Source organism: Aquarana catesbeiana, linkage group LG04, assembly GCF_042186555.1.
Source record: "Aquarana catesbeiana isolate 2022-GZ linkage group LG04, ASM4218655v1, whole genome shotgun sequence".
NCBI classification, from domain to species: domain Eukaryota; kingdom Metazoa; phylum Chordata; class Amphibia; order Anura; family Ranidae; genus Aquarana; species Aquarana catesbeiana.
The window spans coordinates 186,832,319-186,857,452 of NC_133327.1; the positions used below are offsets into that span (position 1 = coordinate 186,832,319).

Here is a 25,134-nt window from a genome sequence, read left to right on the forward strand (position 1 = left end):
GCCGACGGTCGCGATGACCGCCGGCCACGAGCGATCGTGACCAGGAGACACAGAACAGGGACGAGTGTGTGTAAACATACACTTCCCTGTTCTGTTCTGACAGGAGTGACAGATCATGTGTTCCTATTAGCTAGGAACCATGATCTGTCACTTCCTCTAGTTAGTCCCCTCCCTCTTCAGTTAGAATCTCCTTCCAGGCAACATAGTTAACCCCTTCATCGATCCCTAGTGTTAACCCCTTCCCTGCCAGTGACATTTTTACAGTAATCAATGCATTTTTAATCACACTAATCGCTGTATTAATGCCAATGGTTCCAAAAATGTGTCAAAATTGTCCGATGTGTCCGCCATAATGTCGCAGTCATGATAAAAACCGCAGATCACCACCATTACTAGTAAAAAAAAAAAATAATAATAAAAATGTTATAAATCTATCCCCTATTTTGTAGATGCTATAACTTTTGCGCAAACCAATCAATATAGGCTTATTGCAATTTTTTTTTACCAAAAATATGTAGAAGAATACATATCGGCCTAAACTGAGGAAAAAAATTGTTTTTTTATATATATTTTTGAGGGATATTTATTATAGCAAAAAGTAAAAAATAATGCGTTTTTTTTCAAAATTATCGCTCTTTTTTTGTTTATAGCGCAAAAAATTAAAACCGCAGAGGTAAACAAATACTGCCAAAAGAAAGCTCTATTTGTGGCAAAAAAAGGACGTCAATTTTGTCAACTTTGTTTGGGTAAAATGTTGCACGACCACGCAATTGTCAGTTAAATCGATGCAGTGCCAAATCACAAAAGTGCTCTGGTCAGGAAGGGGGTAAATTCTTCCGGGGCTGAAGCGGTTAAAATATGTATTCTCTGATATTAGAGTATTTTCCTTGAACCGGTTAGGGTATCGATTTTTGGGTAAGTAAGTACTGGGGACTCCAAACCACACACACACACACACACACACACACACACACACATATATAGTATTTATAGGGTTCAGAGTCTATTTTGAACCCCTTACATTTTTTTAATGTTTTCGATTTATCAGTCCATAAGATGTGTTTATACATCAGTCTTATCTGATAGGAATGTGAGATGTACAAAAATGAATGCTCAGTATCAGTTCTGTGAAAGAATAAAAATATTTTTATGTTGCACATAGTTGGAGACGACGGACATCGGACAAGGAGGAACAAACAAGAATCTTTCCCATCTCTGGAAAGTACCTTTTCTCGGCTGCAGCATCTATCATATTTTGATCAACATCAAGTGACGTCACAGGTATTTTACTTCCTTATAACTCAATATACAGATGTGTTGTAATCCAGAGCAGTTTATAGACTAACAAGTCCAGTGTAGTCACGTTCTATTATATATATATATATTATATATATTGTTGCAGTCTGCATGCACTAAGTATACAGAAAGTGCCATTCCAAATGTATTTATTATTATTATTATTATTGGTCATAAACACTGAGTAATATGTGGCATAGACTGTCTTAAAGTGGTTCTAAAACCTCAAGGTTTTGTACCTTAATGCATGCTATGCATTAAGGTACAAAACCTTCTGTGCTGCAGGAGCCCTCCAGCCCCGCCCTCCTTTTTTCTTACCTGAGCCTGGTCTGATCCAGCTCTCGCTGCTATCTCCCTCCTCATTGGGCAGAGTGATAGCTGCAGCAGCCAGTGGCGCCTGTCAATCAAATGCTGTGACAAGGGAGCAGGGGGCGGGGCTAGGTTGCCTGGTCTGTGTCAATAGATGCAGACTGAGCAGCTAGGGAGCAAGCCCGCATGGGTGCTACCATGGAAAGTGGCTTTCCATGGGGGCACTCACTGAAGAGGAGGGGCCTGGAACACCATCGTAGGACCTCATAAAAGGCGGATTGGGCTTGCTCTGTGCAAAACAGTTTAAAAAAAAACAAAGGTTTACCGTTCTGGAACTCCATCTAACCCGCAGATTCCTCCCTCTCTTCCTACTTAGTTCTACACCTCTTCTCTTCCTTTATAGTCTAGAATGTTTCCCACCTTCTCCTCTTGCTTAGTTCTGCACTTCTCTCCTTCCTTCCTTATCCTGCCTGCTAGTGCTCAACATTTTTGGGGGGGCGCAAACAAACTGAAAAATTAAACTGTTAGTAATGAAGGACTGTAAATAGCCATTTATCAGGTAATTATGTATCAATACTGCTAGCTAAAACTGTGCCCATCATATGCAGCGTCACTGTGACAATCATTTTCAGCCTCACTGTGCCAATCATTTTCAGCCTCACTGTGCCCATCAATTGCAGCCTCACTGTGCCTGTCACAGTAGGCCAATCACATCCACATTTTATGTAAAAGAAGATAAAACCACTTAACATAAGGTGTCCTCACCAGAGCCCCCTTTTACATCAGATATCCCAAACAGAGTCCCCCTTTACATCAGGTGTCCCAATTAGAGTCCCACTTTACAGCAGATGCCCCCCTTTACATCAGGTGTCCCGATCAGTGTCCCCCTTTACAACAGTTGTCCCCATCAGCATCCCCCTATACATCAGGTGTCCCAATCAGAGTCCCACTTTACAGCAGGTGCCCCCTTTACATCAGGTGTCCCTACCAGAGTCCCCCTTTACAACAGTTGTCCCCATCAGCATCCCCCTATACATCAGGTGTCCCAATCAGAGTCCCACTTTACAGCAGGTGCCCCCTTTACATCAGGTGTCCCGAACAGAGTCCCCCTTTACAACAGTTGTCCCCATCAGCATCCCCCTATACATCAGGTGTCCCAATCAGAGTCCCACTTTACAGCAGGTGCCCCCTTTACATCAGCTGTCCCGAACAGAGTCCCCCTTTACAACAGGTGTACCCATCAGCATCCCCCTATAAATCAGGTGTCCCCATCAGAGTCCTCCTTTACATCACATGTCCCCATCAGAGTCCCCCTTTACATCAGATGTCCCTATCAGTGTCCTCCTTTACATTAGATGTCCCCATCAGAGTCCTCCTTTACATTAGATATCCCCATCAGAGTCCTCCTTTACATTAGATGTCACTATCAGAGCCCCCTTTGCATTAGATGTCCCCATCAGAGTCCTCCTTTACATTAGATGTCCCCATCAGAGTCCCCCTCCACATTATATGTCCCCATCAGAGTCCTCCTTTACATCAGATGTCCCCATCAGAGTCCCCTTTTACATCAGATGTCACCATCAGAGTCCCCCTTTACATTAGATGTCCCCATCAGAGTCCTCCTTTACATTAGACGTCCCCATCAGAGTCCCCCTTTACATTAGATGTCCCCATCAGAGTCCTCCTTTACATTAGACGTCCCCATCAGAGTCCCCCTTTACATTAGATGTCCCCATCAGAGTCCTCCTTTACATTAGACGTCCCCATCAGAGTCCCCCTTTACATTAGATTTCCCCATCAGAGTCCTCGCTTACATCAGATGTCACCATCAGAGCCCCCCTTTACATTAGATGTCACATCAGAGTCCTCCGTTACATCAGATGTCACCATCAGAGTCCCCGTTTACATTAGATGTCATCATCAGAGTCCTCCTTTACATCACATGTCACCATCAGAGCCCCCCTTACAGCTGATGTCCCCATCAGAGTCCCCATTTACATGAGATGTCCCCATCAGAGTCCCCATTTACATGAGATGTCCCCATCAGAGCCCCACTTTAGATCAGATGTCCCCATCAGAGCCCCACTTTACATCAAATGTCCCCATCAGAGCCCCCTTTACATTAGATGTCCCCCCCCCTCGTGCTCACAGCTCTCACACAAGTCGCCTGTCATCCACCTGCGGACCTGCAGGGATGAGTCAGAGAAACCAGAAGTGAAGGCACAGGACCCGCCAATCACACACCAAAGCAGGGAACAATGTTATAGAGGGAGTGTTCAGGGCACAGAGCTCAGTGCCCCGAGGACTTTCTAAAGGAAGTCAATAGAGCTTCTTGTTTGCAATCACCTCATGCTTCCCATAGCAGCTGTGTGTCCGATGCCCTTATTTTTTTCAGTGATTGGAGCACATCATACTTCCCATACACCTGTGTATCTGGCATCCCGCACACATTTAAAGGGCCAGTATTTTTTTTTTTTTTTATGATGAGTAGCTGGGCTCCCTATGGTCAGGCTGCCACTACCTGCCTGTCTCCCACCTTTTCTCTCCTCACCTTCTCCTCCCACCTCCCCACAACTCCCTTCTTCTTTTTTTTTCCTTCCCCTTCCCCTCCATTATGGGACGATGATCCCACCCCTTTGCCTCACTATGTCCTGGGACCAGTGCCCAGATACTCATTGCCACTTCTGACACTGCATGCCGGATGCTTCTACTTTTCGCTTTAGAAACCTTCGGAAATATGTTTCTTTTGTATTTACACGTGCTTTACTGTTTTGCTCCCCTGCGTTGGACCCTTTTCCTTTTTTTCCTCAAGCCTTTATCTTGGTATTGTTTTTCTCAATAAAAACTATTGTAACAGAAAAAAACCAAAGCTTTAATGTCACTTTAAAGGTCTGCAGATGGCAGAAAACCCCTGTATATACGGTATATAGTCCATTAAAACAATACTATTTTAAATTATCCATGAACGTAAAGTAAATGGGCAAAAAGGGCACACATGGAACACTAACAATTGTAAACTGTAAGGGAAAAAGAGGTTCATAAAGTGTATTGCCTGCCATTCTGAGTGGAGCAGCACCTGTATCCATATCGGCAATATAGTCTTGTATGTACCATATAATATACTGTGAAGAGCTTGATGCCAATTTAGGTGTACAGATGAACAGAGTTAAAAAAAACAAGTGATCTCAAATTATATTATTAAGATATATCAATAAAATGTGCACTTTCGTGCTGGAAAAAAAAAAGGACAGATTTTGCAGCATTTTATCAGTTTTAGTTTAAACATAGCAGTTTTACTTTAGTTTCCTGATTTATATTGCTAATTACCTGCTCATTAGGTAGCTGGACCTGCACTTTTGGCTCAATAATGTTGCATATAATGTCCGTTATTGCTGCTAGATCAGTTTATGAACTATTTAGCACTATTATCTACCCATACATGTTACATATGTGCACCATATTTGCCTTTTCTCATTTGCACCTATGGGAAATTCACATCCAGCTGCCAGAACACAGTGCTGTGTGTAGTTGATGCTACATACAGTATATATAGCTTTTCCTGTGCATGCATCTGTTAGTGAAGGTAAGACCTCATGCACACTGGATGTCTGGTCATCTTTCAAAAAAGCAGTTGAAAATTTGTGTCAGGAGGGAACTTAGACATAGATGAGCAGAGAGCTGGTCTATTCACAGCACAGCTCTGCAAGTTTCATCATTCCTCTGCCTATGTGTGTGTGTGTGTGTGTGGGGGGGGGTTGACTTTCCTCCAATCAGCTCACACACAGTGTAGGCCCAGACTCCCCTCCCACTGCTAAAACAGGAAGAAAGATTTGTAACACTGTGTGCACTTTCCAAAGAATGTAGAAAAGAAAGACAGAAGATGTACATGTAAAACTTATGTAGGGACATTTGTTTCATCTCTGTGTATCATCTGAGTCTGTTCACTTCACTGGGTATAGAAGACGGTTTACATCCACTTTAAGTCCATCTCTGGGCACAAAAAAAGTGTTAAATGATTATTAAGCCTAGGGAGTAAAATGAGAGGCTGTATTACTTACCTGACTGTAATGCTACTCTGTTCTCCCCAAAGTGGTGGTCTGTGAGCAGAGCCTCAGAGTGATATTGTAAAATGCAGGGCTATAAACCCTGCACTGTGCATAGTGGAGCCAGGAGTGCAACTGCATCTTTTAGAGAAGGCTGTTGCATGGTTTGAGAGAGTCTGCTAGGTGGTGGAGAAGAATACAGTCAATTCTGCAGCCCCCTAGCCTTGGCGTGGCGAGCATGTAACCTTTGCAATGTGTGTGTATGTGGGGGGGTACACTGCAGCGATAAATTTTTCTCTTGTGGTTGGAGTTGGGTTTTAAGCGAGTCATTTCATTTGACACCTCTAGGAATACTAAAATTAACCTTGACTACTTTTTGCAATTCCACAGTATCTTCTCTTCTTGTCATTAAGGGCTAGTTCACAACACAAAAACGCGCTCCAGATCTGTTCTGGATGCGTTTCTGCATGCTCGTTTTTTAACGCATTTTTGACTCGTTACCAGTGCCTTTTTGATGCGTTTCCAGATGCTTTTTTTCTTTTTTTTTTTCTGTTTTTTTTTTTTTCACTGTACTGGAGTCTGGTGCATTTGTGATGCATTTTTAATGCGTTCCAGTACACTCAGGTGCGTTTTTGATGCGTTTTATGGCGTTCCAGTACAGTCCAGTGCAGGAAAAATGCAGGATGATCTACCCTTTTCTGGAACTGGAAAGCCCTGGAACTGACCGCACTGGTGTGAACTATGCCATTGGAAACCATATAACCCACTTTTCATGTGTTTTTGATACAGAAATAAAACACACTGAACTGCATGTGGTGTGAACTGTCCCTTATATACCTAAATAAGTTTGTCTCCTTTCTTAATGTATATTTAAACCCTTACCTTGTAAAACAACCCATTCAGTTTAAAATAAAAATGCAAGGGAAAACACATACACACACACATCAAAAGTGCCCATTTTGAAAATGTATATGCAGGTAATTGGCCATAAAAGTGGTATGGGGGTCTGGGTACTGCCCTGGGGGACATGTATCAATGCAAAAAAATGTTTAAAAACAATCATTTTTTTCAGGTGCAGTGATTTTATTGATGCTTAAAGTACAACAATAGAAATAAAAAATACCTTTAAATATAGTGCCTGGGGGGTCCCCTTGGTCTACCTGTAAAACGGTGCATCTGAAGCATATATAGAACACGCTTCAGCAAAAATAAAAATTGACATTTCTAAATAAAAATAAGTCAAATCAAATTTAAAATGACTCCCGGTTGCAATTGAATGGCGTGGGGGTCGCCCCCCCCCCCCCAGTCCATACCAGGCCCTTTGGGTCTGGTATGGATTATTAGGGAAACGCAATTTTTTTTTTTTTTTTTAAAAAGGCGCGCGTCCCTCCAAAATTCCATACCAGGCCTTTATCCAGGCATGCAGCCCAGCAGATCAGGAAAAGGGGGGGACAAGCAAGTGGCTCTGCCCCCCCACCCCAAAGCACCATGTCCCCATGTTGATGGGGACAAGGGTCTCAACCCCACAACTGTAGTTGGTGGTTGTGGGGGTCTGTGGGCATTTTTTCCTTTTTTTTTTTTTTAACCAGCAAGTTTTTTTTCTGTTTAGTTGTCAGCAGGGTAACCCATTGACAGCTGATGACTCATCAGTTGTTAAGGACGCCGCGGCCAGCTTACCGACCCTGCTCCTTAACAACCAGCGTATACTGCACCCTGATTGGACAAAGCTTTGCCCAATCAGGGCACAAAATGCACTGTGCAGCGCGCAGTGCATTGCACAGCATTCGGCAGGGTGAACACCTGCCGAACATGCTGCAAATTCAGGTGTTGGATGAACAGGCCAAACTACTTATAACTTTAACATTATAAATACCTTTTTTTTATCTGCTTCCTGCTAGCCTATTGTGTGGTTTGATCTGTCACCCACTATGTCCACTGGACACAGCGGATAACAGATCACTGTACCAGGTCAGTGTCAGTACCATGTGATCAGCTGTGCATGGTAGCCAATCAGTTTCTAACTTCAGCTTGTTCAATTAAGCTTTGACGATAAAACCTGGAAGCTGATTGGTTACTATGCAGAGCTGTGCCAGATTTTGCATGCTTCAGTTTTAGTAAATCCTCCCCAATTGTCCATAATATATTGTGTCTAAAGAGAAACCTTTTCTGAAACAGAATTTGAATGAACTGTTCTGAGCTAATGAAATTGTTGAAGATATGTACATATTTTTATTTCCACATGCATAACTACTGGTAGTGTTTAAACATCTATAGGTTTACTTTTATTATGTATGGTAACATAATGCTAATACAACATTGCCAATTTTGGTGTGTGTACAGCACTAATGAATCTCAAGTTATAATGTAAAGATATCTAATTTGTTACCACTAGTAGTCTATTTGGTATCTCATTGCCACGAAAATTTGACCTTAGGGCTAGTATCCCCTAATAATGAAAGGATGCAGTGCATGTGCTGGTAGACATTCCCTACAGGAAATTGGGAACTGACATAATAGTGGACATGCTGGAAAATCTCCTATTAACCTCCTTTCGTTGTTTGGGACACTTAACCTGGCCATACAAAGATAGATTATTCATTAAATATCAGAAATCTACCAGGTGTTCAAGTGATTTCTGAACGAGCTGTGTCACCTCCTCACAATTTCCTGCACTGGGTGTACTGTGAAAGGACCGTCCCTTGTTATAATGGCATCAGAATGACTCTTAATCACTCTGGGGGTTTCTCTGGCATGCTGGACAATCTGTGACCAACTCAGTGGCTATCCCAGTTATCTCTACAAAAAATCATGTAGCTTCTGTCTGGTTTCACAGATGGTAGAGTTTATTAAACATTACTGCTAATAAAGTAGAACTAAAGCAAAAACATTTTTTCATTTTGGATGGAGTAAGGGAAGGTTATAACCCATCTCTGTTTTTTTTTTTTTTGGCCATCTGTATCCCATTGAAGAGATTTCTCCTTTACTTCCTGACTCATAGCCATAACAGGAAGTGAGAGGAAATTCCTCTAAAATGAGGGAAATCCTGGTTGTCACCAGGGTCACCAGAATTAGTGTCCCCATTGGAAGATTTCCCCTCTATGCCTTTTCTGGTGACAACTAAAAACTGGTGAAACAAGTCAACAAGACAAACAGGGAGGTTGAATCTCCCTAACAGAAACACAGACAGTAATACAAACCTGACAGGGGTTCTAATCCCACTCCACTCTTTTAAAATAAAACTAAAAGAAAAAATTTTGCCTAAATTCATACATTAAGAATTAATACAGTTACTACATTTGTGAATATAATGCAATATATATATGAATACATCTTACATAGCTTGTGATAGGAACATCTAGAGGCAGACATATGAATTTCTAGAGGACCTGAACATATGCTTGAATTATTGCCTTATGCCTAAGTGATGATAAGTAAAACATATCCTTAATTATGGAGAATGAAAATTACTTACGTGTGCACGATGTGAGCTTCTATTGTGTATGATAATTACTTGTTGAGAAATGACACTTCTCCTGGTTGTGTCCCCAGATATCCTGCAATGTGCTGGAACAAATTACGAGCTTCGCTTCAGGAACGTCTTACCACCTTCCTCTGGCTCACCATGTCCAACTTATACTTGATTTAATGGAGCCTGCTCTGAATATCAATGGTCTCATTGATTTTGCTGTACAGGTACCTAAGTATTCTCTGAAGTTAATGTTGTTCTTGGATGAATGGAGGTACTAGAAAACAGGATTGTTCTAAGGCAGTAAATAATACTAGGCTAGCACTGGAGTTTGTCTTACGTTAAACAGACTGTGCCTGGAGCCAGACATTAATCTCATTGTGCTCCCATGCAAATAGTACAGTGTTGTAGTAACCTCGTGTTCTTTTAGATATCGTGCACAGGCGTGGAAACTTTAGGCTTTTTGGCTGCCGCTAATGGACCTGCTAATTTTATTGAATTCTGCTAAAACAATTATACATGCTCATCAAAGCATACAATATGCCTTTTACTAATTTGTTATGGCCTTGGGAGTTTTTACTTTGATAGAATAATGATCAGCAGATAGCAGATGCATCCTTTGGTTAATTTAATAAAGTAGTCCTAAGACCAATATTGTTGTGAAAAGTGCAGTAACCCGCAGCAACTACATGTGACCTTCTCTTAAGACATGCGGATTATGTGCAGTGAATGGCTAATTTTAGGCTTTCTTTGGCAACAGTCAGTGTGTATATGGGCAACTGTCAACTTTTTCACCTGATAGCTGCTTAGATATTGCTTAGGTGGGAAAGAAGTTGTGGACATTTCTACGCTCAGCTCAGGCTTTTGACTGACTTTTCTTTTGCCCCCACGTATGCAAATAGACTGTAAGTTATCTTTAGACCATTTGTTCATTACAAAACTGCACAGCAGGAGCTCCCCAAAACAATTAGGGTCCATTAACACTATGCATTGTGTAATGTAAAGGCGTTAAATCAGATGTTACCACACATTACCTCAATGCTTAGCTCTGAATGAGCCTCAAGGCCATTCACTGAAAGGAAATCAAAGTCCAGTGGGTAATAATGCACAGCCCTTTCTGGTTATAACAAACCCAAAACTTCATGATATGTCTTGAAGTTGTATTTATGCTATAACAGCAATAAATTCAAATAATCCCTAAGGCTGGTAAGGCGTATGAAAATCCTAACAATGAATTTGTTTTATACATTCGCCTTTGGTGCGTTAAAGTGGAAGAAAAGGCAAAACCTAATTAACTCTAAACCTACTCTCCGCCACATTTTAAGCCTAATCTATCTAAATCTGTAAAGAAGAGATCGTTATACTTACCTGTTCTGCAGCCACTCCGGTCTGGTCTTTAGCAGCGCCCTCTGTGTGCAGGAGAAAGCCAACGATGGCTGAGAAATGCCTGGGAAGTGATGTTACCCATAAAGTTACTATGCAGCTTCCATTGCCTCTTCTGCAAATTGCTACACACAGAAGCTGCTGCTGACAGCTCAGCGTGGGACTGGACCGGAGTAAGTATAATGCCGCATACACACGATCGGAATTTCCGACAACAAAACCGTGGATTTTTTTCCGAAGGATGTTGGCGCAAACTTGTCTTGCATACACACGGTCACAGAAATGTTGTCGGAAATTCTGAACATAAGAACGCAGTGATGTACAAGACGTATGACTAGCCGAGAAAAAGGAAATCAATAGCCAGTGCGGCTCCTTCTGCTTTATTCCGAGCATGTGTGAGCTTTTGTGTGATGGACTTGTGTACACACGATTGGACTTTCAGACAACAAGTGAAGTTGTCAGAAAATTAGAAAACCTGCTCTAAACATTTGTGTGCGGAAATTCCGACAGCAAATGTTCAATGGAGCATACACACGGTCGGACTTTCCGACAACAGGCTCACATCGAACATTTCCCGTCGCAAACTCTGATCGTGTGTACAGGGCATTAGTATAAGTATAGCGATTTTTTTTTCTTTACAGGGCTAGGTAGATTAGGCTTAGAATGTGGCTGAGAGTAGGTTTAGAGTTAGTCAGGTCTTGCCTTTACTTCCACTTTAAATATATAATTGAAAGAGTTTTATTATAGCTGTTTAAAAGTTCAAAAATAATCTGCTGACCCTGACAGAAATCCAGTAAGCTCCCAATTTTCTGTGACACTGAAATCTCAAGCAGTCTTATCAGCCCTTTACAGTTTATCTCAGTAAACTACAGGACATCTATGTTATGGAATTGAGAAGTGGAGGGAACTGCTGTAGTCCCAAACACTCATTCTGTCCTAGGATAATAATGTTTCATAGATACACTATAGAGGGTAAGCATTGTCAGTCTAAGACAGGACAGGATATTACTGGCAAGGAAAAAAAAAACTGAAAAAGAGAAAACAAATTCAGCCCCAACATCTAAGGATTGGTAAACTAAAATAGATAAAATGTTTGTTCTTGGGTTTAAATACACTTCAACATGCCTACACTGTACTGTATGTCTCAGCACTCTTCTGCACCACTTATTGCTGTCAGATATTACCATCACTAAAGATAGTCAAATCTTTCAAAGATCATGCCGCCTGCCTTAAAGTGGAAGTAAACTTCCATCACTAACTTTTTCCTATAGGTAAGCCTATAGGTAGTGTAAATATTTCCTAAACGTGCGCCGTTCAGGAGATATTTACATTATATGCAGCCAGTGACATCACTGGCACGGATACCGGATACCTGGCAAGGAACCTGTGCCCTTCCTTCAGAGCCCTGTGTCGTAAACGTCGGGAGTGACGTCATCGTGGCTCCAGCCAGTCACAGAGCCAGAGTCTGCGAACCCGGAAGCAAGACAGGTAAAGATGGGAGCACCTGCAGCTCTGACATCTCAGTGCTGGAAGAGCTTAATTTTAAGGTAAGTTTAACATAATATGCTAGTATGCGATGCATTATGACATTACCTTGCAGGGTAAAAAAAAAAAAACATCCAGTGGTTTACAACCGCTTTATGATTATTATTTTAACAGAGTCACAGACAACAATGGAAACCCTACAGATTGTCTAAAGCCTAGTACACACGGGCCGAATGTTGGGCGACATTAGCCGGTTCAATAGAAACTGGCCGACATTCAGCCTGTGTGTATGGCAGCTGGTATGACAGAAGCCGTCTTCAGTTGAAGGGTCATGACCGAAAAAGGTCAGACGTCCAGCTCCCGATCAGCGTTCTCAGACAACGGCCATCTCCCTGCTAGAACACAATAGCACAGCAGGAGAGATTGCTGTACTAAAGCTGGATTGTTAGTACAGCAGATCTGACCTGAGCTAGTAGTGTGTACAGGGCTTACCCTTTCCCATACTCACTTTTTGGAGTATGCACTATAATGGTGCAAAATAGACTCATTGAATTACAATTATTTTTCTTGCATATGCGTTCGACCGCATATGGTGTAAACGAGACTTAAAAGGATACCTTGTGTCTTTAGAGTTCCTCCCTACTAATGTTTTTGAGTCTGTTTCAATTTCTCAGTAGTATGTGAAAATGTTTATATAAACAACAAAAATAAAATCATAAATGGTAGCTGTTGACAGCCTTAATTTTTATTAATATACTTTAAACGTGTTTAAATTGTTTACTCATAGCCTGCTTTCACTTAACTGGTGAATTATTAATGTGTACATAAACAGGGAGCTAGTTGACGTTTTTAGTTTTAATAATTCAGGAGTCTAATCTCGTTAAATGTGCTATAAATTATGTTAAACAATATTTTTTTTTCACTAACCTAATGCCCCGTACACACAGTCGGACACTGATCGGACATTCCGACAAACAAAATCCTAGTATTTTTTTCGACGGATGTTGGCTCAAACTTGTTTTGTGTACACACGGTCGCACAAAGTTGTCGGAATTTCCGATCACCAAGAACGCGGTGACGTCAACTACGTACGACGAGACTAGAAAAGGCCAGTTCAGAACCAAGCGCGGCACCCTTTGGGCTCCTTTTGCTAATCTCATGTTAGTAAAAGTTTGGTGAGAGACGATTCGCGCTTTTTCAGACTCGTGGCTTTCAGATCGTTTTCTGCGGTTCAGTTTGTGCTTGTGGGTTTGTATCTGCTCTTCAGTGCGTGCAGTCAGTTCGTATCGGAGTTTTCTGTGCGATCTTGTCCACTCGTTGCTGTTTTTCAGGTCGCTCTTTACAGGCCTTGCTGTTCTTCAGTGCGTTCCGTTACTTCGTTCTGAGCAGCCCACCGTTTTCTAGCCATGTTTCGTATACGTACTCCTCGTAGAGTTCGTGCTGTGCGGGGGCTTGGTGTTGGGGTCCTGACCTTGACACAAGTCCAGTCCATGAACAGGGTGGGGAGGAGTTCATGGACCAAGAATTGGTTGCTTCAGCGTGACCAATTCTGTCATATGCCTTTGCTCCGTGAGATCTGTGAGAATAATCCTGATGATTTCAGGAACTTTCTCAGGATGACGGACCCCGTATTTCACCATTTGTTGGCTTCGCTGACCCCCTATATCAGCAGGCAGGATACCTGCATGAGGCAAGCCATCACTCCGGAGCAGAGGCTTGTCGCTACCCTGCGGTACTTGGGAACAGGGAGAAGCCTGCAGGACTTGAAGTTCTCGACAGGCATCTCCCCCCAGGCTCTGGGTATCATTATCCCAGAGACCTGTTCTGCCATCATCCAGGTCCTGCAGAAGGAGTATATGAAGGTAAGATTTGAATCCTTTAATATCCCATTTTATTGTATTTAATGTTTGCTAATATATTGTATTTCTTTCCTCATTCCCTAATTACCATGATTGGAATATGCTGTGAATGTCCCCTTTGTCCTCATGCATGCTGGAATTTTATGGGGTTTTTTTTAGTCCTTTAGTCCTTCACTTACCTCCCCAGCATGCTCTCCTGGCCCTATATTCACCTCATGTAGTCACTTAACAATGTATTTTATCAGCTCCATAGTAGTGTTTTACCCCAAACACCCCTAAAATGTTTAGAAATGTGATTTATGCTTTAAATTCAGGCAGAGTGCCAGAGGCTTTTTTTTGTAGTGTCCCCAAATCATTTTTATTAACCCTCCCTCCCCCCAACTGCTAAGTCAGCTGATCCCAATTCTCTATCTATCCTCAATCATCTATCTGCTGACTTTGCCAAACCCATACACATTATACCCACCTCTTTTGTGGTCATATTTATGGATGAATTCCCCAAAGCATGTAGTGCAAGGGCCTCCCTGTATACTTTCAAATGGTACTGTTTAAAGTTTTTGTATCCTATTATTATCTTGATAGGTAATAGTAGAATTTCCAAATGTGCTCAAATGTGTACAATGTGTATTTATATCTTTGTATTATGACACTTCTTACCTGTCCAGTGGTCTGCCAGTAGTGTAACTAAGGAGGGGCTGTTCAAAGTAATACACATTATTTAGGCATTCATCTCTCAATTAAGTGGAGAGGGTTACCTGTCCATGACCCCCCCCCTATAATGTTAGAAATGGCCGATGAGGGGGGGAGGGGGAATATGATAGGTGTACCTTATACTTTGGTGTTGTAAAATTCCCCTTAATAAATGTTATCTGGATGTTGGCCAAGAATGTTTGTGTCTAATCTGCTTTCCATGTTTATGTGCAAAAATACTAATTTTTATTTTGGTTTTCCTCAACAATTTCCTTCCACGCCACAGGAATGGCAGACTGTGGCCTCCCACTTTGCCCAGCGGTGGGACTTTCCTAACTGCGGAGGGGCAATTGATGGGAAACACGTCCACATCGTCCTACCACCCAACTTGGGGTTGTACTATTATAATTACAAGGGGTTCAATAGTATTGTGATGTTGGCGGTGGTGTCGGCTAATTACGAGTTCCTGTATGTGGACGTGGGGAAGAATGGCCGTATGTCCGATGGTGGAGTCATCGCCCAGACGGAGTTTGGGCGTCTCCAGAATGGCAGCTTGGACTTGCCACCTCCAGAAGAGAATGTGGAAGGACTCCCATTCGTCTTCGTTTCGGATGAAGCATTTGCGCTGGGGGACCATCTTATGTGGCCATTCCCGATGAGGACCCTCACCCCGGAACAGAGGGTTTTTAATTACTGGCTGGCCAGAGCCAGAAGAGTGGTGGAGAACACGTTTGGAATCATGGCCAGCTGGTTCCGCCTATTTCTTACACCCATCCATATGGCGGAGTATAAACTGAATCATATCCTGGCGTGCTGTGTTCTACATAACTTTTTACAGCAACATTCTGCCAACTATGCTGGCTCAGTTGGGCCTGAGGCTGTAATTCTAAATGAAACAACCCTGACGGCGCTTGAAAGTGGCCGTCCTGGCTTGCCCTCCCTGAGTGCCTGTGATGTCCGGTTAAGATACCTTGAGTTCTTTGCAGGTAGGGGGGCCATCAATATGCCAGACAATTTGTGAAACCTTGATCCAATAAAAAAAAAATATTGAAAATCTTTGGTGACATTTACTGCTTGTGTTTGTTTTAGCTGACCCTGACCGAAATGGGTTGAGTCCAGAAAATGGCATGATTGTGTAACCTTACAAAGCACTGTTGGGTGTTATTTACTAAAGGCAAAGACACTTTGCACTACAAGTGCACTTGAAACTGCACTGAAACTGCACTGGTAGTGCAAAGAGGATTTGAACTTAGGAAATAACCCCCATTGTCACTGAAAACAGCAATTACATCACCACAAAAGTGTTGTAGCGTTGAGACAATAATCCACACATTCTTGATGAACAATCTTTTTAATACCTGCACAATCACATGTGCATTTAGAAAAGGTTTTTAAAACAAACCAACATGTTTGTTGTATAACAATTTTTGGGGTGGCATTATCAAAAATATAAATGTCCATTTAAGATAAAACAGGCATGTGTAAAACCAACAAGAAAGACACAAATCTTTGAACTTACAAAGTTCACATTTGGTCGAACTTGAAGGCAATATCAGACATGAGTATTTAGGAACTGTGTTTGATATTGCGTTCAGATGGGGTGAAGTCACCCCAGGAAAAGCCAAATTTGGAAGATGCACACCAATTGCCGAATGTCAACATGTGCTAGCTGCCATCACGGGGGATCAAGGGACGTGTTTTGGGAGAGAAACCCCTTCCTCCCAGCTACTTTATTATTGAGGAAGGGGTTGCACCCCCAAAACGCGTCCATTGATCTCCCGTGATGGCAGATAGCACATGTTGGCACACTGTGTGCATCCTTCATATTTGGCTTTTCTAAAAATCCATAAAACATTTAGAACATTGTAGCACACAAAAAAGAGAGGGATTTGGAGGGGTTTTAAACTCTACCCAAAACATCAATGATGTTCTTATTTTTTTGAATAACCTCATTGATGTTTTTCTTGAGGTTTTCCAATGCTAAATTACACCCCATGATCTCCCCGATCAGGATCTGTGCACTTTCCGAGGTGAAAGGATCTGGATCCACAACATCACGATCACCTAAAAAGAGAGAAACCAAACAAAAACAGGTATCAAAAATATGCCGGCATCCATCTCTTACCTGAGCCTGTGGTCGTACACACTCACCTGTTGTGGTGACTAGTTCCACCACGTCTTCTTCCTCCTGCTCTTCTTGTGTTGGGGGCATTTCCCCTTCTTCCAGGGGGGGGGGGCTCTGGTCTCGTCGGATGAGGGGTGTCCTCCAAGTCTTTTCTCCCCTATGAAAAAAAAAATGGTATACTTAGCACACAGATATTTGATGGCAGAACAATAAATAGGAAACATTGCTTGGAAGTGGGGTACAATTGTCTGTTTTGGCAGAGTTCCAAGATGTCGAATGTTCTGTGTTGTTTGTCAAGCTTCAATACTTTACCTGTTTGGTACAAGCTTCACAGATGGAGACCCCCCTATAGTATACACTGGAGCACCTGTGTGGCCCCCCTAATAAAACTGGTGTTCTGGTGTCCCACACTAGTGCTCCAGTGTCCAGATGTGTAAACAGCTGCTCAGTGTCCTCTCCTTACACAGAATCTAGTTGGCATTTCATTCTAGTAACAAAGCCATCTACAGAACCAAATTAGTTTCATACAAGTAGGGCGTAAAAAATGTGGCCAAATGCATATGGCCAAAACAATGGTGTTTTATAGGCCAAAAGAAAAATGTTTGATACGAACGAATAATGTGCCCATGAACATGAAAGTTGCCATTTTAAAATGTACACTTTTAAGAAAAGCACATTGAGCAGCACGAACGTAATAAAGACAAAAAGAATAGGAACACAGCACAACTACTTACTTTTTTGCAGCACTCTCCGGATCTTTCTGTACTGCTCATGTTCTCGTAATTTGAGGTCCGACCACCATTTCCTGAGCTGATCTTTCGATCATCGTACCCGAAATTCCGGGGTAGACTTTTGACCACTTTCACCATGATCTTGGCCTTTCTGACATTGGGGCTGGGGTAAGGTCCATACTTCCCATCATAGTCGGCCCTCTTCAGGATGTCCACCATCTCCAACATCTCCACAAAGGATATATTTGAGGCCTTAAATCGTCTCCTTCTGGATCGGGATGTTTCTGGCTCCGGGCTTTCCTCCTCCTCGTTGCTGTAATTAGCATGCACCTGTTGTGTCTCCGCCTTGTGTTCTTCCCCCACTGCGAAGAACGAAAAGGGGTGAGGAATAGACTAGAAAGAACGTCAGGGGCGGGCGGAGTTCCACGCATGCGCAGTGTGTATAAAGCGTAACACGCGTGCGTATTACGTACAATCTGTGAGCGGAGGAAGGAGCATCGGAGGCGCCGATCGTGATAACGAAGGTAAGATCTAAACTTGGGCCTATACTGCTTCGAAATTGAAGCCTATATTGTAACAAGATTAGGAGAGTTTGGCCTGACCTTATAGTTTGTCTTGTGTTGTGTCTTGCAGAGAAAATGGATGGCTTCAATGACCACAATTTCCTCCCCCTGTTCATAGACAAATACAGGGAGCTGCCCTGTCTGTGGCAGGTGAGACATCCCCATTATAATCATAAACAAAAGAGGCAGGCAGCACTGGAGAAACTGCTGGAGTTGGTGAAGCCGGTGGTCCCCACAGCAACCATCCCTTATTTAAAAACCAAAATTGGTGGCCTGAGGAGCACTTATCTTAGGGAGCGCAAGAAGGTCACGGATTCCCAGAGATCCGGAGCTGCAGCAGATGATGTTTATGTCCCCAGGCTGTGGTACTATGAGAGACTGCGATTTCTGTCAGACCACACTGTAGTCAGGGAATCCCTCTCCACTCTTCCTTCCACTCTTCCTTCCACCCCAGCTGAGGCTTCCGATGTCCAACCTGGGCCTTTCAGCCAGGAAGAAGTGGAGGAGCCCAGCTGGAGTCAGGTATAGCATTGTTCTACTGATTTCTGGTCAATAAATAAATGATGTTTACTAGATGTTATTATTGATCACTACTTGGTGATTTAATAAAGTGTTTGACATATCAATAGACAGTAGTGGGCACCCAAAATTGGGACAAGAATGAAAACTGCTGGGCTCAGAAGGATAGTCTGTTATATTTGGTAACATTCAATTTGCAACAGTCAGGAGGTGAAAATTGTGTGTGATTGATGAATAAAAAACTAAAACTATGTCCCTTTTTCATACACAGGAAGACCTCAGTCAGGAGGAGGCTGTGGAATGTGGCAGCCAGGAGGAGGCGGGGCTAAGTTGCAGCCAGGAGGAGCCTGGGACAAGTCGAAGCCTGACCGAATCGCAGGTTCCTCCCCTCCGCCTTCCATACAAAAGAGCGAGGAAGGCGAATCACATGCAGGATTCTGCGCTCAGGCTAATTCAGGAGGCTTCTGCGTCCCTCAGAGCCTTACCCACTCCTGAAGAGGCCTTTGCCTGCATGGCTGCCACAAAACTGCAGGGCATATCTCACATCTCTAGCAGGGTTCTGAAATTGTATGAGAAAGCAGGGACCCTGTACCAGTGGGATGAAATTTTTGTAGCCACATTCCAGAAATGTATTGGCAATGGATTTGTGTACAAATGGTAAAAGTAATTCTGCTGTGAAGGTGTAAGTTCAATGGAAATGGAAGATTCACAAGCAAAAAGGGCTGCCCCGTCTATACAGATAATTACAAACTATTATTATTATATATTATTTTTATATTATATTATTATCATTATTACTATATGTACATAATGTAAAGAATACTGTACCCCAGATTTACATTATAAAGATATTAGGAGTAGCCAAAAAGTTCAGTGACTGTAAAATTCCAGTTTCCATTGATCCTTTTCTCTCTTTGACTTGTCTGGACACAAGGCAACGCTGTTTAATAGTTGTCTTGAAGTATACAGTACAACGAACCATGTCCAGCCACCATCTAAGGAGAGGTGAGAACTAGATATGTGCGCTTCGTTTCGTTCTGAATTGAAATTTGGATGAATTTTCATTTTTTGGAAATTCGATTTTATGTGAAATGCAGGCTAGGCTCTGGCCAGCCTTGTAACTTGTAGTCAGAGTCTTCACTTGGAAATGCAATAACCCTAACTACCAAGACCTGAGGTGTGCCTTGGCCTAGCTGGTCAGTATGCCTAAAAGAGGGCAAAAAGACACGAAAGTAAGTGTGATATGCAAGTTTTGATGAAGGGCAGGTAAAAACAATCAGACTAGAAAAGTAGCGAATGCCCGGATAACTTCAGTTTAGGGTTCTGGTATAAATCTGCTATAACAGGAGGGACTCCAGCGCCCCAAGGACTTGATGATATAAGAAGGAACCCCCTGTTTGGAACCTGCGAAAGCTGCTCCGATCTTACACAAATGTCCAATAAATGGTTTTGGATATTTTAGCCAATAAACTGGACATGAGAAAGAACTGCTTGTAGCAAGAGGATGCGTGGGAAAAGCGCGCAAGGGCTGTACAGAGGAGCCACTGTGAAATGATTGCAGAGAAGATCAAACACTTTAATCGGATACCGGTTACTCTAGTTCTGTGAACTTTACCAGAACATGTTCTATTCTGGTGGATGGGAGTGGCTGAGACGGATTTTAAAATGTCAATCTGAAGAGTACTGCCATCCTGGCTGTGGATGGAAAAGGAAAACCCCTGTGAGGAAGCTCCACTGTGAGCTTAGGCATAGTCCAACTCCTTAATGATTGGGTGCTATCATGCTCTGAACCCCCACATGGGTTGGAGGGATGAATGCAAATTAGTCGCCTTCCGAAACGTGCGACATGCCCAAATCGAAGGAAACACAAACTAGAGAAAGTGACAACAGAGAACCAGAACATAAAAACCCAACAACACTCCTCCGTGCCTACCTAAATATATGGACGTAGGTGCAGTAATGACAAACCCAACAGCGCGTGAATATGAACCTAATTACAACCACCACCCTAGAGTATGCTGTAAGTGAGCCCGAGTAACCTGCCGCACAAAGACAGGTAATTAAAAACAAATACTCAGGGCTAGTGTACCCACAGACCAAGGTGGGTAGTCGTCGTACAGGTGTAATGAAAAGAACGTGCATCGGATGACGTGTGGTATATGGGCGAGAAGATTGTGGTCCAACAATCAATAAAAAAACTGCCTGTATATAGATCTGTAGACGTGACAGATCCTAAAATGTGAGCACTAGCTAACTATACCCGGGTATACAATGGAATAACTGAACAAAAGTACGATGAGACATGGAAATGCATATGAGGATGGAAACGACTACTGGTATATGTGCCATAACTGTATGATACCCAAAGACGAAACACAGAGATGAAATGCGCCCAATGAGAGCCAATGAAAAAAAGGGAGTCTACCCATATACCAACCCTAAATCCATGGTATGTAGGATGGTGAGCTTTCCCCCGACTCAGGGCTACGATCAGACTGTGGTGGGTAGATATGAACCTAAAGATGGAACGAATACTGTTGAACGTGCAGTATGCCCGATGCTGAAAGTAACGGAACTTAGAAATGATCATATGCTCATGCGTAAGGTGAAGGATTCACAACCCCCTGAGTTGGGGGTAACCGGACTTAAGCAATGCGCTCCTATTTCCTCGTGACTATGACTGGCTGGATGAGCATTACCACAGTGGAACAGAGCTGTGAGCAGCCATGCCCTGAGGAACTACAAGTCCTAGTGCAACACTTACAGCTGAGAGGCCATAAGCAACCGTGCCCCGTGGAACCATCAGTCCGAGCACAACCTCTCCTGGGCGAAAGGAACTGCGGCCTGCAACCCCCCCCCCCCAAAAAAAAAAGCGTTAAGGCCCTTAACTGAGCAGAGGTCCTGAAAACCCTCAGGACTACCGATGACACCAGATGCCACCCCAGCATGACAAATGCCATGACCGCAATGCCATGACTACATGACATGACAGAAAAACCATGACTGCAGTGCCATGACCGCATAACATGACAGAAATGCCATGACCACAATGCCATGACCGAACTGTGACGTAAAGCAGTAATCCACCTGTGAATAACATATGTATATACAACTATATCCAAATAGCAAGGGGTATAACATGATAGAGATGTAGAGAAATCACTTATGTTGCGTAGCACTAGCAAGCATGAATAACTAGACCAGTGACTCCCCCCCACCCCACACACTATGAATGGTATGGATAACAGGTAATAGCCCAGCATGGTACCAGCTGAGAGAACCCTGTAGTTCTGCTACAACAGAAGACTTACAAATGATTGATGAGGAGTTGTGCAGCCATGCTGTGGAACTACAAGTCCCAGCCCAGCTTTTTTTTTTCACTCTTCCTTTCAGCCCCTGACAGAACGCTGACACGCAGTGACCCCAAATTGCAGTTTCCACCCTGAAGCTGCTGCAACCGCTGACATGCGCTTAGTACAGCGCAGGGTACACAGCATCTGATCTGGGAGCTGAGAAACCACCAGTTGAACCTGCCCCCCCCACCTACAACATCCTCCAGATCTCCTGACTGGAACACCCCATGAACATCGACTGCAAGCATGCGTATCCCCTCCCCCAGACCTCCAGCAACAGACCAGCTGGCTTCTCTGTCCCCCTCCCCCCTCTTTAAAGCCTTGCCCCAGGAAAGGAGGCATGCCCTCTCAGGCCTGAGCATGACATGGGGCATCCAACGCGCCCCTCCCTGTTGATTCCCTCCTCCGCCCGCCCTACCAGAACCGCGAGCGCTGGGAGATGCAACCAAAAAGAGTCCTCTGCAGCGGACCGCGCTACTGCTCTGCTAGAATGAAACCCGAAAGTGATGCGAATGTCCTGTGAACCCGGAAATTACATCAGCTGTACCCATGAAGAATGCGCTGATGCGAAACAGACAGAGGAGGAGGGATATATGCCCCAGACTCCTCCTACAAATGCATGCTAGCCTTTCGCCAGCCTTCTAACATATGGGAATCTATGCAGCTGTAGAAGGTGTACTCTAATAGCAGTGATCAGCGACTTATAGTGTGACTGTGATGGCAAGAAATCTGGCACTAACTGACACTGGGCGGGTGGGTCACTAACTGACACTGGCCGGGAGGGTCACTAACTGACACCGTCATCACTAGCAACACTAATACAGTAATCAGTGATAATACTGTACACTGACACTCTACTAATGACACTGGTTGGGAGGGGGTTAACATCTAGGGGCGATTAAAGGCTTAACTGCGTGCCCAACAAGTGTAATGTGCACTGCTTTTATTTACTTTTATTTAATTTTCAGAAACAGACAGATCGCTGTTTACTGTACAGAGAGTTCTGTGTGTTTGTAAACACAGAACTGTGTGTGTAATTGGATACAGCCAATCAGCAGGTTTCAGCCAAAATCATTGGCTGGAATCTGCTGCCAAACTCATGCTGTGTCCAATCACAGTACGGGTCGACAGGGGATGTGTGCATGTGCACCTCAAACCCGGAAGCAAGCTGGCAACATACATGTATTTTGCCGAGCCTGCACCTGTCGCCCGCTCACAGTATATTTACCGCGTGCGGTCTGCAGGAGGTTAAAAAGCAGTGACAGCTTGACTAGAGAAGTCTGTCTCCTGCCAGCACATTGCAGAGAAGGCCCCTTGCATTATGTGTGGAAACAGAGGTCTGACAGACGCCCTTGCTGAGTCAGAGCCAGAGCGTTCCAATAAGCAAGGAGCATGATCTTGTTGACTGAAGAGGTCTAAGCACTTTTTATACAGGGGGTGTGGTGGACCACTGCCCCAAAACAGAGAGCAGGTGTCCTTCTCAGGCTTTTCTACTCAGACTTTGGCTGCTTTATACTAAAAGCACACAGTAGGACACCTTTTGTTTTGAATCAGCTGTAATGTATTTAGCTGATATAAATGGAAAGTTCAGATGGGCTTTAACAATTCTAATTCACAGTAACTTTCAGTACACTTGTATCAGCTTGAGTTATCAAAACATGCCAAACACACTTAATTACAATAAGGCCTCATTCACATGGGTGCTGTAGCCCATACATTTTGAACTAGTTGGTTGTTTATGTGACTGGAGCTGCGTGGCCCAATGTAACTCTATGGGGACGCAGCACTGTATGCACAAAGCCACTCATTCTAATTTCCCAGAACGCCTACTATCTACGTTCAGGACCACTCACCTGCCCCTGCATGCCTGTCAAATCCAGTTCTGCACAGCCACTTCACTTTAGCTTTCTTGCTAAAAGACTTACAAGGTATATAATTGACCCTTTCAGGTCAAGTATATTATTTAAAAGGTTTATAGTAAATGTTATTGTATGAACTGCTTCAGTTGTGTAGATACTAATATAAGCCTATGCCTTTGAAAGTTCTCATGCTATTTTGAATGGTAGGTACTTTAACCACTTCCCGCCCAGCCTATAGCAGAATGACGGCCAGGAAGTGGTTCTTGTATCCTGACTGGGTGTCACATGACGTCCAGCAGGATAACAAGCCAGCGCGCGCCTGCAGGGACGTGCAGAGTGGCGATCGGTGGTGTGTCACTCTGACACACCGCATCTCCGATCGTGTTAAAGAGCCTCTGACGGAGGCTCTTTACCACGTGATCAGCTGTGACCAATCACAGCTGATCACAGCATGAACCAGGAAGTGCCAGTAATAGGCTTTCCTTGGTTCAGGCTGACAGGGGGAGCCGATCAGCACTTTGATTATCAGAGCAGCCCCCATCAGAGTAGCCCACCACAATGCAATGAGTACCCACCCAAATCGCCAATCAGTGCTCATCAATGTGCCAATCAGTGCCTATCAAAGTGCCAATCAGTGCCCATCGGTAACGCCTGTCAGTGCCCTTCACAGATGCCAATCAGTGCTCATCAGTAATGCCTATCAGTTGTAACTATTAGTGCCCAACAGTGCCGCCTACCAGTGCCCATTAATGCCGCCTATCAGTGCCACCTATTAGGGCCCATCAGTGCCCATCAGTGCCACCTATCAGTGCCTATCAGTGCTGCATATCAGTGTAGCCTATCAGTGCCCATCAGTGCTGCATATCAGTGCCGCCTATCAGTGCCCATCAATTCTACACATTAGTGCCGCCTCATCAGTGCCCATCAGTGCCGCCTCATCAGTGCCCGTTAGTGAAAGAGAAAACAAAATTTTATAACAGAGATAAAGAAAAACTTTTTTTAGTTTGTTTAACAAAAAATAAAAAACCCAGTGGTGATAAAATACCCCCAAAAGAAAGCTCTAATTGTGAGAAGAAAATTATAAAAATTTAGTTTAAATACAGTGTTGCATGACCGCTCAACTGTCATTCAAATTGTGACAGTGCTGAAAGCTGAAAATTGTCCTGGGAAGAAAGGGAGGAAAGTGCCCAGTATTGAAGTAGTTAAAGAAAGGAAAATTAGAAAATCCCTAAAAATAGATGCACATCAAGTTCCTTGTCATCTTGTATTTGCAGATTCTAACAGCTAAGGGATGTTGACACGTTTCCTACACTGAGTGCCCCCTAAGCACACAATCATATACAACTCAGTCCACATAAGAACGTCAGTGAAGTGTTTGCTTTACATGAATGTGGTACATAACAAGCTGAACACACCTGAAGCTGAATACAAATATATCCTTCCCCTAGTGCAG

The 25,134-nt window shown here is 43.3% G+C and overlaps 2 protein-coding genes across 6 annotated transcripts in view; one reads left to right on the top strand and one right to left on the bottom strand.

Moving 5' to 3' along the window:
• Positions 1-9,511, bottom strand: part of P2RY12 (purinergic receptor P2Y12) — a 50,650-nt gene extending 41,139 nt beyond the window's left edge. Inside the window, exon 1 of the mRNA XM_073625998.1 lies at positions 9,121-9,511. The gene's annotated coding sequence lies outside the window, so the exon portion shown is untranslated. The remainder of the gene's footprint in view (positions 1-9,120) is intronic.
• The window catches only part of MED12L (mediator complex subunit 12L), a 777,103-nt gene that overhangs the window by 512,176 nt on the left and 239,793 nt on the right, over positions 1-25,134 (top strand). For all 5 annotated transcript variants that reach the window (XR_012243786.1, XM_073625995.1, XM_073625994.1 and 2 more), the window contains exons 18-19: positions 1,163-1,281; positions 9,198-9,341. Coding sequence is in view for 4 of the 5 variants with exons in the window: in XM_073625995.1 (XP_073482096.1) it covers positions 1,163-1,281; positions 9,198-9,341 (263 nt within the window). In the remaining variant the exon portion in view is untranslated. The remainder of the gene's footprint in view (positions 1-1,162; positions 1,282-9,197; positions 9,342-25,134) is intronic.